Source organism: Carassius carassius, chromosome 41 (genome assembly GCF_963082965.1).
Source record: "Carassius carassius chromosome 41, fCarCar2.1, whole genome shotgun sequence".
In the NCBI taxonomy this organism is placed as follows: Eukaryota; Metazoa; Chordata; class Actinopteri; order Cypriniformes; family Cyprinidae; genus Carassius; species Carassius carassius.
Window position 1 is genome coordinate 10,494,967 of NC_081795.1, and position 17,316 is coordinate 10,512,282.

General features: G+C 37.6%; 1 protein-coding gene across 1 annotated transcript; it reads left to right on the forward strand.

The window, feature by feature from the left end:
- Positions 1–4,988: 4,988 nt before the first annotated feature.
- On the forward strand, positions 4,989–17,250 carry LOC132122694 (WD repeat-containing protein 81-like). Its single transcript, XM_059533030.1, has 12 exons — positions 4,989–5,200; positions 6,220–6,628; positions 6,896–10,434; positions 10,569–10,676; positions 10,770–10,963; positions 11,068–11,249; positions 11,387–11,552; positions 12,450–12,615; positions 12,720–13,547; positions 14,279–14,424; positions 14,574–14,756; positions 15,953–17,250. Exons 2-12 carry the CDS (start codon positions 6,270–6,272, stop codon positions 16,277–16,279), a joined length of 6,198 nt encoding a protein of 2,065 aa, XP_059389013.1. The 5' UTR covers positions 4,989–5,200; positions 6,220–6,269; the 3' UTR covers positions 16,280–17,250.
- Positions 17,251–17,316: the final 66 nt, after the last annotated feature.

The following is a 17,316-nucleotide window of genomic DNA, read 5'->3' on the forward strand; positions in this document are numbered from 1 at the left end:
ATGACAGAGAGGAACACTGACTGAAGGAAGATGGAAATTAACAGCCAGTCCACAGACCTTGAGGTGATTAGAGGAATGGCAAGACAGAGTGAAACAGAATTTTTTTTTTTAGAATTACATATTAGTATTAAATATAATTATTAAAATGTTTGATGTATATTCATATTTTAATATAAATTATAAATATTATTAAATATAATTGACTTATTATTGGTTATGTTTTTTTCTGTTACATGTCATTTTAATGTATACTTATAATTTAAATAATTATAAATATTAAATAAACTAATAACTTATTATTATTTAGTGTATTATTATTGTTATTATTATATACACACAATTTTTTTATATTAAGATTAAAATAAGTTATGAATTATTTATACACAATACTAATTAATAATAAACAATGACACATTGTATTTTACAATAATAAATATAATTTATATAAGATGTAACTGATAGAAAATATATATTTTTCATATATTACATATATGCCTAACCAAAAATCCCCCATTTTGCAGAAAACATCAGGAATATTCCATTAGGAATAAATTAATAATGAATATTATTAATAATAATAATTATAAACAATAATAAATTCTATTTTACAATAATAGAAATAATAATATATAAGATGTAACAGATAGAAAATATATATTTTTTAATTTATTATATTACATATATGCCTCACCAAAAAGTCCCCATTTCGCAGCAAACATCAGGAATATTCCGTTAGGAAACCCAACAGCATAATATCCTACACGGTCAGATAGCCCCAATCTTCTACTTCCCCAGACCTTTCACTATACTGCCACCTGCTGCCTGATTGGATTGAAGGAAGAAATAATAAGTAACATGTTCTCCCCACATGACCCTTTGCAGTGTAGTTTCAGATGTTAATATCCAATATGATCAAGCTTTGAGCTCCACTTTCCTGATCGATGTGTTGGTGTTGTCAGTTTTGTTATTAACACTAATGAGTGCTGTGAGTGCTCTAACACAACTCTGCTAATGACTTACCACTGTGGCATCAAGAAGATGGAAAGGAGCGAATAAAACCATTACCGTGGCAACCCTCATTCTGATGTCTCTGTGAGAGGAAGGAAAGAAAACAATTGCCCCAATATTAGTCTTGTTTTTCTCAAAATGTTGTTTTTTGAAAATAACATTATTTTATGACTATTTTGTGAGGCTATGAATTCTATGAATTTGGGGCTTTAAAATGAAGCAAATGTTTTAACTAAAGGAAGAACACTCACTTGTCATTTGTGAAGATATAAGAAATTACATCCTTTGAAGAAACAACGAGAATTGCCAAAACTAATGCAACAGACACTGAAAAAAAAAAAATTCAATAAGAATATTAGAATGGCTAAATAGCTAGTGATGGATATAGATCACCACAAGTGATGTATAAGCAACCTATTTGCAAAGAACAGGCATAAAATCATGATTTATGTATACAAAACTAAAAATTTTGTTTTTTCTTAGTATTACCTGCACAAATCATAGGGAGTTTGGCAGAGAGCTCGGTCTGAGCACGGCTCCTGCTCACATGGCATTTCCCACTATCACATTAACAGCTTCACTGAACCCTATAGAGAACTGAACACACGTCACTGATTTTAAGTGTTCATACAACACTTTCACATTAATTAATATATACCATGTATGTAATATTTGCCAGTCCATACACAACTGATTAGACTCCGAGCTCCAGAGTTTAATTTGGTTCTGTTTGTGTATGTTTTTTGTTTGTTTGTTTTATTTTACGTTTTAGTCGTAATTCCCATTCACATCCATTATAAGACTGATAGACTGCAATGGTTTGTTTTTAAAATATCAGTTATATCAAAATATCATGTGTTCTACTGAAGAAACCAAGTCAACTACATCTTGGATGCCATGGGGGTAAGCAGATAAACATCACATTTCCATTTTTTGGGGAACTATCCCTTTAAACACACACACTTTAAAAAAACAGTTATGCTTTGAAATAATAATGCAATTTATACCTGTTAATGTTTTTTTTTATACTTTTTTAATCCTGCTATTGTTAGTTTTCGGAATTGCAAGAAATAAACTCAGTATTGCGAGATGTAATTTTACAATTCTGAAAAGAATTATGAAATCTCAATTGTGATATATAAACTCACAATTGTGAGAAAAAAAAATCTAAATTGTGATATAAAGAATTTTTTTGGTTGTTGTTTTTTTTTTCATAATTGTGACAATTCATAGAAACTCTGAATTCATAGAATAAGTCAGAATTACGACATATAAACTCATTATTGTTAGATATGAACTCGGAATAGCAAAGTAAAAATCCTGTTTTTGGATCTCACAATTCAGACTTTTTTTTTCTCTCTCTCTCAGAATTGCAAGAAACAAAGTAATTTATTTATTCTGTGGTGAAAACTGGCTTCCACAATTGAATGCTTCCTTGCTGAATAAAAGTACTAATTTCTTTCAAAAACAGTTTTGACCGACCCCAAAATTTTGAACAGTAGTCCACTGCTAAAATTAATCTTGTTGCCTGGACCTCACAATCAATTCTTCGCCTGACCTTCTCTGTCTTTTGCTGTCTGTTTGTACTCCGCCTCAGGGGCCTGGGGCCGCCCCTCACCGCAGGTAATCTGTGACGACTCGGTCTCCTGTTTGTTCAGCTGTTCCAGCACAGCCTGCACTATGGGGACTATCATGGCCGTAGTAGTCGTGTTACTGATCCAGAAGGAAAGGAAAGCTATCATCCCCATGAAGCCCATCATCAGGCTGGTAGCAGTGAAGTGACAGCTATAGGAAGAGCCTCAGTACACCAGTAAAGTGCCATCAGTATGATCACATATGCACAGCTGGACTCCTGGACGATGGAAACATTGTGCTCTTTAATAACTGCATGCTAGAATGATGCTAAACCCATTTGAAATGTGTCTGTGTTTTGTTTTTGACTTTGAATTTTCATTGTTTCTAGATCAGTTTCCTTTGTCTGTGTTCATTAGTTTCTGTTACTGATGGTTTCATTGAGTGTTTGCACCTGCTATTCATTTAGCTGATTGGTTTGTTTCAGTGTATTTAAGCCTTGTGTTTTCTTTTGTTCTTGGTTAGTTCTCGTTGTATTTAGCCTGGCTGTTCTGTTCTGTTCTTGTTTTGAGTTTATGTAAAGAAATCTAAATTGCTGCATTCACCTCCTTATTTGTAATCGCTTTGTGAAAGAAGTACTGATCCCAAAGAATGGATCCAGTAGCAAAAAGAATCCTCCTTCTCTCACAGGGGAACCAGTTCGTTGAGAGGCACACACAAGAGTTTCGGGACCTTTACCACCTCGTCACTTACAGTATGATGATGACTGCTTGCGTGTGCTTTTCTGGACAAACCTCAGTGCAAAGACAAGACTGCTTTTGCCTGGAAATGAACCTAGTTGATTTTTAGTTGACCCTAAAGTTGTGACATGTTCTTTGTTTTATTATGTTATGTCTTTTGGACCCACATTGTAGTTTTATAGGCTATCCATTTAATATAAGCATTGACTCAAATATGCACATGAGGGTCATGACCAAAACGCATTGCCTCTGAGTCAGGAATTAAGACTTATATTTAACAATTATAACCTTATACAAAATCTACATAATATAAATAATTAGACAAGTGTATGGGACTGGAAGAAAATTCAAAGGAGTGAAGAAAAGAACTATCCCATTCTTCAAGGTCCATATGGATTTTAGAGTTGGGATCATCTAAAAAAAAAGAGAGTTTGTGTATATAAAGTAAGTTTTAACAGTGTTGGACGCATCCTTTTAACCTGCTCTCTGAGGTGGAGTGAGAGAGTGAGGGAGAGTATATAATAGAGAAAAAAACAATTATTAGACTCCTATGCATAGCCAGGTTTTAAATCATATTCCCATGTTTAGAACTTGATGATACTGTAAGGATGGAGTTGCTGTTTGTGCATAGGCTGTTGAGATTTAGCAAAAGAGTGGATGTCATTTAACCTACAGTCTATGCATTTAACACTGTTATAGACCTGCACTTGTTTAGATGCTATATTAACAACTTTGACATGAACAAAAATGGTTAAAGTTTTATTCAGGTGCGTTTCATTGTTATAGATGGAATAAACCCATGTAGTCAAATGTTTAGTTGGAGGTTAATTGATGAATTTTTTGTTTGTTTGTTTGTTTGTTTGTTTGTTTTTGTGATAATCAAAGGAAAAGTATGGGACTAGTTTTGACACTTTTTGCTAGTGAATATTCCTCAGAGTAGGTGACTCATAAAATAGCATATTATAGATTTTGCTAAATTTAAACCATAATTAAAACGGAACTCAATAAATTTGGTGTAGGATTTTGAAACAGTTTTCCCAATTTTCATTTTGTGACTGACTGTATATGTAGAACATTAGAACAGATCAGTTATAAGCGTTAATACACAACAGAATTAATAGCAGGACGCCCTCTAGTGGAACTCTTTAGGCAACAGGTTTACTCTTCAGTCTACGAGTCATGCAGAGACTGAGAGCCGAGCAACCGCAGCGCATGTGTCGCTTCCAACGCCCGGGTCAACCTCAGTAAATTGCACTGTGGGTACCTGTACTAATGATGTGGAACTAAAAAAGTTATATCTGTCGGTATTCTCATTCCCAGTATTTCTCCTGTTCTTGGGCCCTCAGCACTGCACATTTTAAATGTCCCATGCTTCAGCTCATGGATTTTTTTATTTCTTTTAATTAAAAGTTACAAGATATTTGCATGTCCATATGTTACAGTGGTTCAATTCGGGTTCCTTAAAGATGACTCAACATGACTTAAAATTATTTTATATAAGATTACCTAGTTAACTATATCAGCAGGTCAGTTGAGTTGATATTGAGTATATATATATATATTGAGTATACATTGAGTATATATATATATATATATATATATATATATAAATAAGTGACTTATATTATGACACAATTGTACTGGCTGAGAGTCACACGGTCTGGAAGCGCACGCACAGAGATGAGAGTCACGTGAGGATCTGAACTCAACACTATGGAAGACAACAACATATTCTCGACTTCTTAGGAAATATTTGTGCGGTTATGGTGGTTCTTAAAGTACTGGAATTTCAGTTTATACATCCCGCAAACATGGGACTTGGCATCGTGACGGCAGCTGTTTAAGAGCGCAGTTGCTGAGAAGCAGCAAACAGTGCAGAGGTGAGCAACAACAACAGCTTACATGGACAGATCTCCTCTTTTACAAATGTTTGCTTTACGGTAGTGTTTGTGTGTTTACATTAATCAAACAGGTTGCGACTTCATGTATAGTGCTGTGCTCTTTTAAATAACTTTACAAGCGAGAATCATCTGACAGAAGCGCACTGTTTCCTTATTGTCTGGACAGTTGTAAGAGGAAATTAAAATGTAGAAATTAAATACAGAAATTAAAAATTAATGTATGTGCTACATTTTACATGCTCAATCTTTCGAGAAGATGTTTTGGATGTTATAAATGAAGTTTAATAATCTGATCGAAGTGTGGAAGAATAAAGTCACGGGGGTGATGCATGACATTTTCAGTGATGACATCAGTGTCCTCGACAAATTATAAGCTGTTGCTACCCTGAAGATGATTTTATCTGCAAGCTTCTACTGATACATATTTATTTTATTGTATGCATAACATTATTTTATTTGTATAATAAAATGTTATTTGTTATTTTAATGTTATTTTAAGTTTATATTATTCTACAGTATTTTATTTTCAAATAGTTTACATCTCTACGTCATAAACATAGCATTCAAATGATTGTATCATTTATGATTTTAGTAATATGCATTGTTTGCCATTGTTAAATGGATCTCTCCTGAAATGTAATGTGAAAGTATTCAAATTAAGCTACTATAAATAGAGTATTCAGTAATGTGATTCTTTAGTTTACACTTTTAATATCATCTGTGGTGAACTAACATTTATTTGGATTTCACACATCTTGCACAATGTGCATTAAGGGTCTTAGTCAAGTTTGCAGTGGGCCCAAAAGCAGGAAAAATACTGGGAATGAGAATATTGAAAGATATAACTTTTAGTTCCACAACATTAGTACATGTATCCACTGTGCAATTTACTGAGCAGCTTATTATGAACACATGTCATGACTCGTATAAGGTGAAACCGATAGTAATATCTTTAGTGCTTTTTAATTTACTTCCTGTCATTCCTTACATTTTCTTAGCTTCTTATAGGGGCCTTCAAGGGCCACAGTCTGGTTAACTAAAAGAGATCATGGAGTGGCTAACGGCAGCCTTGGAGAGGGACCTGGGTATTGACCAGCGGCAGACTGGACCCAGTCAGCGACCCAATGAACTGGTGGTCCTGGTCCCAACTCGATGGGTAATGGCCCTGAGAAACAAAAGAGTTACACGCTGTGCGCGATACGAGTGCTTCAGTGAGGGGGACATCTGCACTCTCCTCCAGCGCTCTCAGATGAAATCGCCAACTGGTTGGACACGTGTTTGTATCCAAGGTCTTAGAAAGTGCAAACTGGGATACCGATTAGCCAGGGAGCCAGGCTGCCATGGGGAGGGACTCTCACAGGACTCTTTCATGACCCTGATGCAGGGAGTATGCCAGTCTAATTTCAGGTACAATACTATGTCTTTTCTAGATATTTTTGTGAGAATATACTTGCGTAATTGTTGTGTTTTTAATTCTGTTGATTAAAACAATCTGCTCAATTTTTTTTTGCTGATGTTAGAATTGGATATTTAATTGTGCTTGCTTATTCCATATAGAATTCTTCTCTGTGCTCTTACGTTTATAGTATTTTCCAAACAATGAGCATTTGGTTAACTTTTTGAATCAGTGTTTACTTGTAATAAAATTTTGTAGTTTTTTTTTCTTTTTCTCAGAAATCTATGGCGTGAAACATACATGAATCATGTGCAACCATACACAGATTCCATTGAGCTAGCACCTATTTTGGCCAGTGATGCTGTTCGCCAAGCCTTACAGAAGCTGTTTTGCTCCAGCTTTATCTCTACTGATCGAGTGTCCCCATCCCTCTCTCCAGCCAAAGAGAAGGAGAAAGACAGCCCATTCCCATCCAACTGTTCAGTTCCCAAACAAAGTACTGACAGTTTGTGTCCAAATGTGCTACCTGCAGAATGCTTGCTGGAGTCGGAAGAGGTTCTTTATGTGGTTTTCCCATACACCCAATACACTGTTCATGACATTGTCACTTACAGTCCAGCTAAGCTGGCTAACAGCCATGCTAAGTTATTGTTCATTTTGTACCAACTACTCATAGCAGTGCGTGAATGTCATGCCTCAGGCCTACTGTGTGGTGAACTCTCCTTACTTGACATTGCAGTTGATGAGCAGCTCTGCAGTCGCCTAAAGATATCACTGGCACATTATGAAATGTTTGGAGAGTACAGGGATGCTGTGCCGCATGCATTAGGAATTAAAGTGCCAACAAGTGTTACAGCAAAAGACAACCAGAGTCATAAAAGTAGCGTGGGAGAACATCTTTGTAGAAATTGTCTGGATGAGCTTAAATCTCTGATCCTAGACTGGGTTAATGGTCGAGTCAGCAATTTCCAATATCTGATGGAATTAAATCGACTGGCTGGGAGGCGTGAGGGAGACCCAAATTATCACCCAGTTTTACCTTGGGTGGTCGATTTCACTGTGCCATATGGAAGGTTTCGTGATCTCAAGAAGTCGAAATTTCGTCTGAATAAGGGTGATAAACAACTGGACTTCACGTATGAAATGACCAAAGAAGCACTAGCAGCAGCTATCGGAAGTGGTGGAAGCAATCTTGCCTCAGACCTTGGTGGACCAGTAGTACCTGTTGGCTCAGGCCAGTCGGATCACCTCCACGTTCCCCATCATATCTCAGATGTTCTGTCAGACATCACTTATTATGTCTACAAAGCTAGACAGACACCCAAATCTGTCCTGTGCAGCCATGTTCGTTCCCAGTGGGAGCCCAATGAATATCCAGCTAGTATGGAACGTATTCAGAGTTGGACCCCAGATGAATGCATCCCAGAATTCTACACGGATCCCACAATATTCCACTCCATTCACCCAGACATGCCAGATCTTGATATACCTCCATGGTGTAACTCCTACGAAGAGTTTATTGCTGTGCATAGACAACTATTAGAGAGTCGAGAAGTGTCTCAACAGTTGCATCACTGGATTGACCTAACATTTGGCTACAAGTTATCAGGTAAAGAAGCTGTCAAAACTAAGAATGTGTGCTTGCACTTGGTGGATAATCACACCCATCTCACCAGCTACGGAGTTGTGCAACTGTTTGACCACCCTCACCCACCTCGTCTTGCACCTTACCAGTATTCACCCTCAGAGCCTCCCCAATTTGGGGCTGTCAATGTAACAACCTGGCAGATTCCACCACTTGAAGCCACAATGGATGGTGTGGATGGACTGGTCCCGGAAACAACAGGATGTGAATCCAGTAATTGGTCAGTGGTAGGCCGGGATGAGGAGCTTGAGCAAGCAATAGAAGCCCTTGACTTAAGTGGCTCGTCATCATCTAATTCTGTTCCAATTCCTTCGGCTGGTACTGCTGGTGGAAAGACTAATGGAGAGAGTATTGCTTTAGCTTTGTCACCTTCTCATGGTTCTTTCCCTGGTGAAACACCTGGAAATGTCACAAATACCTTAGGGTCAGGTATTAGAGCATCCGTGCTTCACAGAGCAGCTGCTGTGAGTAAAAGGCCAGCGTCTTCTAATTTTGAGGAATTTAAGATAAGCCTGCCAGAGGGATTTAAACCTTTGCAGCCTTTGGAAGAGTTAGAAAAGCTAAACAACTTCTTGGTGAAAGGTCTACACTGTCAAGTCCAGCATACAATGGACCTTGGCATTAACAAGAACGACTTGAGACCTGTATTGAAAGCTCCTCTGTCATTCAGAGATCTTTTCCAGAGAGATATGCAAGCCTTAGGTGTTCTCATTGCTGAGATCTTTTATTTCTCCAAACTGCGGGGACTGAGACCAGGAACACATCTGAGTGATAGATTTCAAGCCGTTTTGAAGCTGTACTCTACAAACCTTCGAGATGTTCCATTGCCACTCCATCATGCACTGGAGACACTTCTGCAGGTCCACAAGTATTGCTTTAAGGCAAACATTGAAACATTCACAATACACCCGCAAGGACTACCGTATCTATTCAAATATGACCCTATATGTGAGGGTCTTCCACCACCAAACCCTTGGCAAATGCTTAGTCCTGTTCTTTCCCCTCTACCCTTTCCAGCATATTTTCCAGTACTGCATAGATTCATATTCTCCTACCACTCCAATATGGAGTCCATTAACGGTGTTCAGGGCCGTGACCTTATTTTTAGCCTATGGCAACAGCTGGAGACACTTCTCAAGGACAACATAACTGCAGAGGGGCTTGAGATTCTTCTTCCCTTTGTGCTTTCTTTGATGTCAGAAGAGTCCACTGCTGTTTATGCTGCCTGGTACTTATTTGAACCTGTTTCCAGGGTTCTTGGGCCTCGCAATGCCTCCAAGTACCTACTTAAGCCTCTGGTAGGTGTGTACGAGAATCCCAGATGCCTTCGAGGCCGCTTCTACCTCTACACAGACTGCTTTGTGCTGCAGCTTATTGTAAGACTGGGTCTGCAAGCCTTTCTTTCCAGCCTTCTTCCACATTTTCTGCAGGTCATCATCGGCTTTGAAAGCTGCAATACAGCTGCAGGGACTGAATGGGAAGGCCTGAAGGTTTTAAGGCGTGTTGCTGGTGCCTTAGAGGAAGAAGAGGAGGACTATGAGTGTGAGGATGGAAGGTCATCTACTGCCACATCATCTGGCAAAGTAGGAGGAGGCAGCGGAGGTGGTAGTGGAGGTGTTGGTGTTGTTGGAGACCAAGGACTTGTGGATTATTCCTCAGGCATCAGTCTCAATGACCAGGTTTTTCCGACTGAAGGTGAGGACTTTCAGAATGGCTTTTATGTGAATAATAGTGCATCTGGGGCAACAATGCTGCTTGCTGCCAAACAGCAGAACCAAAGCCTTGCAAGCAAAGATCAAGACCATGAATCTCTCAGCATGGGGAAACTGAGCGACAAGAGCAGCACTAGTGAGGTGTCCATTGGAGACCGTGCAAGTTTAAAGTCTGTTGACAGCAGTCAGGACCTAAAGCAAGCTAGTGATGGTGAGGATGGTGGAGAGCTTGAGGATGAGGAGACCGTGGAAGACCGAGAAATTACAGTGCAAAGGTTGCCCAGTCTAGAGATGACTCTTTCAGTTTGCACAGAAGAGTCTGAGGCAACCGTGGCCACACTTGAGGGAGACGTCATGAATGGAATTGTGCAAGAAGATGCAGAGAAAAACATGGAGGAAGAAGACCCTGAACATGACCCTTTAGAAGACTCAGAGGAAAAAGAACACAAGATATTGTTAGGTGAGTTAGAACAGATGTGTCTTTTTGGTCATTTTTGAGTATTTCTTTGATTTATTTGTGCATGTTTAATATTCATAGTATGCCTGAACTATTCAATACCAAAAAGAAAATAAAAATACATTGTCTTTTTCCAGACACTGTTTGCAAAACTGTCAGATGGCTGTCTGCAAAACTGGGGCCGACATTGACATCTCGATTCATAGCTAGGAACTTGCTGCGACTTCTTACTACATGTTACATAGGTATAATTTCTGAACTGCATACACTTATCTCTATATTCTGTGGTATTTGGTGGTTTTGTCATCTCTGTTATAAGTAATCTTTTTCTTTTTAAGGTCTTGATAAACACCAGTTCATGCTCTCTACAAATGAGGAGAATAGCCTTGATAGCGTAGGAAGTGTGTATGAGAAGAAGCCAGTTGTTGGTGACCAGACTGCACGACCAGTTCTCGAGTGTCTTATTTACATTGCACATCTCTATGGAGAACCAGTCTTGACTTACCAATACCTACCCTACATTGGTTACCTGGTAACTGAAATTTCTGAATTGCACTGATTAACAGTTTAGCTTGTAAAATTTATTTTTCTTTATAGATTTTATAGATTAAACGTTTACATCCTTGAAACTTGCAGGTCTCTCCGCCGTCTTCTTGCCGTTTGAACACTCGAAAGGAGGCAGGGCTTTTGGGCGCTGCAGTACTCACTCAGAAGATTATAGTGTTCCTGTCAGACACCACTCTAATGGATATGCTGATGAAGATTAACCAGGAGGTTCTGCTGCCTCTGCTGGATTTGTTAACATCAACTAAGATGGGGTAAAAGCTTACATATAGTGCATCAGTCATACTCAGGAAGTTAAAACTTGGCAACTTATAAAAATCAGAGCTGCACTCTGCTTTATGCACCATGTGCACTAAAATGAACTCTTATTAACTTGTTTCTCTGTGTTCAGCTTTCCTAGTGGAGTGCAAACTCGTTCTGCAGTATGTCTAAAGACTCTTAGCCTCATGGCACTGATCTGTCTGCGTATTGGCCGAGAGATGGTACAGCAGCACATGGCAGAAACCCTCTCCAGGTTCTTCCGGGTTTTCTCCTTACTGCAGTATCTGCAAAAACAGGTAACCATAGACAGTTTACAATATTGTGTAATATTATATAATAATATATAATAGGATGCATACTTTATCAATATCATATTTGTAATCACACGATATGATTGATTTTTTAGTTTATTTGGATATTGGATATTTAAGTGCTCATTTTTACATTTAACCTTTGTCATCATCTAACACTTACATAAAGTTAAAAACAATATAATTAAATAATTTTACAACACTGTTAGATCTAATCTTATGCACATCTTAACAGTATTCTATTTTCATACTGTAGATTGAAATTATGTAAAAAAAAAAAAAATTATAGCGTTTAAAATAATTGGTTTTAGTTTTATTAAGTCTTTTATTATATTTAATTTATTTAACAAAAAATGTATAGGAAATAGTATAGAATTTTAATATCAATGCATCATTATTTATTAGTTTTTCATTTGTTTAGTTTCATGTTGTTTATACTTCCTGACAGTTTTGTAAAATTAGAATATACACTACCGGTGAAAAATTTGGGGTTGTTTTTTTTCTTCACTTAATGTTTTGGAGGACTTCTCTTATGGTCACCAAGGGTGCATTTATTTAAGAAATTAAAAATTTAGTGTCACATGATCCTTTAGAAATTATTTTAACCGCTCAAGGAAAAAATCTTATTATTATCAATATTGAAAACAGTTGTGCTTTTTTTGTGAAAAACATGGTCTTTTTTGTCTTTTACTGTCACAAATTTTTAATAAATAAAATAATTAATGTCTTTCAAAAAACAAAATCCTACTGACCTCAAACCTTTGAATGGTAGCATACTTTGAAATTACCCTCTGAGAATTTTTAAGCCTCATCCGAAATAGTTTGTTTTCTTATTCATATACTTCTACATCAATGATGTTAACTAATTTTCTTTATGTGCAGATGGAAAGTGCCCCACGTAGGGAGGTTGGAGACAGCACATACTTGGATGTGCACATTCCAGATGGAACAGAGATTACTTGTGAACTTGGGGTTTTGGAGGAACTTCAGGCTGTGTTTAATCCTGAAATGGCTTATGCATCTTACATTCCTTTTTACTGTCTTATTGGTAAGTCACACTTCTACTGGTTAGCTTGATAAACACAGCTTTTAAGCATTGATAAATGTGTTTCTATTCATCTACATTAACTAATTTGTATATACTTTTTTTAGGTGACACAGCGATTCGTAAACTGGTTACAAATCATGAGCTAGTTTGGAGTCTGGCTCAATCTTATCACAAGCGAGAAAGCCCGGGTAGCCCAGAAACCAACCCAGCTGGAGGTCAGAAAACTACTGCTATGGGCCTCTCTCCTAGTATGGGCCGCCACATGGGTCGTAGTCCCTTCCCTGCTCCCTCATCCACTTCCACACCACTAGGTGGAGACATCCTGCCTGAGTCAGGAACCTTTGGCAGTCATCTGGTGGGAAACCGTATCCAGGTACCCCGAGACACTGAAGCCTGTGGGAGTCCTAACTTGTCCTCTTTGGAAACATGGGCACGGCCATATGGCATAAGTGGCCCTCAGACGAGTCTAGCCACTACTGCACTTTCCTCAGCCATACCTTCTTTCTCTCACTCTTCATACTCTTGGGTCTTGGGACCCACACCGGAGGACAGTGCACTGAAACAGGACCTCCCACGCAGCAACCGTTCTCTGCAGGGTAACTGGCTTGCCTATTGGCAATATGAGATAGGTCTTAACCAGCAGGACTCGCACTTCCACTTCCACCAGATACGTCTTCAGAGTTTCTTGGGCCACTCAGGCACGGCAAAATGTCTGGCACCACTAGTAGGGGAGGACTACTTCCTGTCTGGGAGTAAAGACAAAACGGTGAGGCTGTGGCCCCTTTATAACAACGGTGATGGCACACGTGAGGTTGAACCCCGACTCACATACACAGACCACCGCAAATCTGTCTTTTATGTTGGCCAGCTAGAGGCCTCACAGGAAGTGGTGAGCTGCGATGGTACTGTGCATCTGTGGAATCAATTCACAGGTGAGACAGAGTAACAATATTGTTAATTTGAGCATGTGTTGTATTATAGTATTGTAGCAACTGTCCTTTTATGGCATAGGATTTGGGTGATTAATCTTTTATTTTTTCACATTTACGTTCACTACTTCTAAAAAGTTTGGTGTCAGTACTATATATGTTTTAAGTATTTTATACTTATTATTTATTGTTTTATTTACATAAAAAACATTAAAAAAAATCTTACCCCACCTCAAATAAAATGGTATTTAATGAGAGTAATATGCTTTCAATTTTAACTTTTAATGATGCCTTCAGTAATAAAACTTTGAAAATCCATTCCTAAAATGCAAATTATTACCTGAAAAACAAAACATTTCAAATGATAATAAAAAAAAACAACTAAAATAAAAATTCTGATCGTCCCATACTAATTTTCAATGTCAGCATATGAAATGAAAAATATGAAATGTGCTATATTTTTGTGCATAATTTAGTCAAGCTGTATATGATGCAAATGGTATGAAATTATTATTTAATTTAAAAAAAATTATTATTAAAAAAAGCATATCCACAACTGTCATTTCCATCACATAATGATATTATTAATAGATCATTAATATAAAAAAATATATATATACATTAATACAGATATAATGCATATATATTCTTATATAGATTGTCTTTTGACTGTATCTGTCAGACTGACAGCTTTAACATAATTTATTGTTTGGCTGTCTCTTTCATATAACTAGGTCAGAATATTCGTTGTTATGAAGCTCTGGACGGGAAGAACCCCATCACGGCCATCACCACTCTGCCTGCTCCTCACTGCAGTGTTGTGTTCGCTAGCGCAGACTCTGTGCTGCGTTTCATAGACACGCGCAAACCTGGCTTGCAGGTATTGCTCAGTCCTCTTTCATCAATACATGTTACGTTACAAGCCATTTTCAGATCTTTTTTTTTTCAGCATTATATTGTCTTGACTGGGTTTTCTAATTGCAATGCCTATGATTACCAGTAAGGACACTTTTATTTCTCTTTTGACAGCATGAGTCCCGTCTAGCCTACAATAACATGAACGCTGGCCTGATCCGCTGCCTAGCTGTCAGTCCAAGCGGACGCACTGTGGCGGCAGGCTTCTCCACTGGATTTATAGTGCTGCTGGATGCGAGAACGGGTCTGGTGCTAAGAGGCTGGCCCGGTCACGAGGGAGATATACTGCAAATGAAAGTGAGTATGCATGTCATTGGTTAATGTGTAATCAAAGACGTGCTTACAACTGCATGCTCTCTTGTCCTTTGATGTTTTTGCAGTTCACATACTTTATTTATTTTAGGGAGTATTATATTATATGGATACAGTTTTTTTTTTTTAAATAGCTGAAACAAAAATTCTGAATAAGATTTTCCTTTCCACCTCATCGTGAAGAGTTATAATTCCACATTTACAGGACGACTATATGTACTATATATAATCACAAATTAGAACGGAGTGGAACCAGGAATCATTACAGAACATGAACTAGATTCCCGTCTTTGTTTTGGTGTCATGATTCATGTCTGTATTTGAGATTTCAGTAGGATGAGTAAAAGTTGTACCCTGTTGGTTTGTTCCGATGCAGTCAACAAGTGACTAGAACTAAGCAAACTTTATTTAACCCTGATTTGTGGGGTTAAAGGTATGTCTCTGCCACCAGAGGCCCTTGTTTGGGCAAATATAGACATGAGTTACTCATTAGGACAAAATCTATGAGCTTTGCAGATTGCTGCACTATTACTTTTATTATTTGTGACTATCAGGAAATAGGTGAACCTTAGCAGGACTCAACAATAAGGATGTCCTGCTGGCCCTGGGCCAGTGTGAGGGAGTTTCAGGCTGCTGCTGTGGTGCTATTGATAATCTCAGATTCATTGATCTTGTGCATACATTTGTATATCTTATGAATTTAAATATTTGGTTTTCTGTGATCTGTTCAACATAATTGTTGCATATTTTGCTGATTAGTAATCAAGATAGACTTCAGTAAGTACACTACTGTTCAAAAATTAGATTAAATTTTTTTTGTGTGTGTGTTTTTGTAATTTTCAAAAAGAATGCATTACATGACAATATAGACATGCCTAATGTAACAAAATATTTTTTATGTCAAATAAATGCTGCTCTTGTAAACTTTGTTCATCAAAGAATCCTGAAAATCAAATAAATGTAGCCTTGATGAGCATAAAAAACTGTGGTGTAACTGTGCTGCATGTGTTGATACATTCTTATAAATCAGTAATGGTTTGTATCATGTGCCATTCTTTTTCAGAAAAATAAATACAAAATATGGGCAAGTAAAAATCAGAAGTACTTGGCTGGCTAAATGTAGATACTTCCCCATCCATTTGTTACTTGACGTGTTTTTTTGTGTGTGTATCATTTTGTAGGCAGCTGAGGGAAATTTGCTGATCAGTTCTTCATCAGACCATACACTGACAGTCTGGAAAGATGTGGAGCACAAGCCACTCCACCAGTACAGGACTCCATCTGACCCCATCCATGCATTTGATCTTTATGGTGCTGAGATTGTGGCAGGTACTGCTGCTAACAAGATCGGGGTGTACTCCATTTTGGACAGCTCAGCCAACCTGGGGGGATCCACCAAGCTCAGCACAGAGAACTTTCGTGGGACTCTCACAAGTCTGTCTTTGTTGCCTACCAAGAGGCTTCTGCTGCTTGGCTCTGACAATGGTGCCATCAGGCTGCTAGCTTAAACTAGCTAGTGTGATTTTTCAGAAAATTATATTTCTTGTGCCACCTTAGGCTCATTTCCCAGAATGAAACGATCTTGCCAACCATGCACAAAGAAACCTGTTTCAGTCACAGAAGGAGTAAGCCTGACATTTCCATTTTAAACTCGCTGAAAGAGAAGTTAAAACCTCGCTCATTAAGGCAGTGACCAAAACTGAATATTGCCTCTGAAACATACATTCAAATGAATTATCTTTTTTATGATTTTTAGGGTTCATGTGATATAACTGCACTAGCTGCTTTGTACATAATAATCAACTCTATAAATTCTCTTCAAAAAAGTAAGATGAATGGATACTTAGATGCTTGCATGCGATGAGCTGCTCAGGAAAGTTGAAGTGTGGTTCTAGTGTAGCGATAACACTTTCCATTAGATGATTGAAATTGCCAAAAACAACACTGTGAGAATCACAGGTTAGTCTATGTTGATCATATCATATGATTCGATTCACCAGACTTGCTCAGCAACTATGCAGTATTCATGGTAGACCTTTATAGTGCATCATTTTTGGCACTTTTTTTTTATACTACGCAGTATGTTTCTTCATCCATGTCAATAGAGCATAAAGAACAAGACAAATGTGAACAAAATGTGACCTTGGTCAAGTCCAAGATGACTGTTCATTCTGTTACTGTACACTGATTGTAAGTGTAAACACCTAATATGCAACGGGACGGTCCTTAAGCCTCAGATTGGACCCTCTGACATTTAAAATGTATCTTATGACTATATAGATCAGTTAGATGCTGTATTAACCTTGATGATGTAATTCATTTGTTTGTCACATCAACCCCAGGTCAAGCAACATGTTACATTTTACACATTTTACATTTTATATATATATATATATATATATATATGTATATCTTTGTTGAGCCTAATGCTTACTATATAAAAGTATAATTTTATGCAGCGTCCTTGAATAGATATGAATTAGAAAAAAACTATTAAATTTATTACTGGATTGCTTTATGTAAAACATTATCGTCTCCAGACATT

What these genes read in the sequence shown, in the direction of transcription:
- LOC132122694 (XM_059533030.1), top strand. Translation starts at nt 6,270, where the DNA reads ATGGAGTGGCTAACGGCAGCCTTGGAGAGGGACCTGGGTATTGACCAG. An exon ending in TGCAGTATCTGCAAAAACAG is followed by an intron (nt 11,553 to 12,449) that starts GTAACCATAGAC and finishes CTTTATGTGCAG; the next exon opens with ATGGAAAGTGCCCCACGTAG. An exon ending in TCCTTTTTACTGTCTTATTG is followed by an intron (nt 12,616 to 12,719) that starts GTAAGTCACACT and finishes TACTTTTTTTAG; the next exon opens with GTGACACAGCGATTCGTAAA.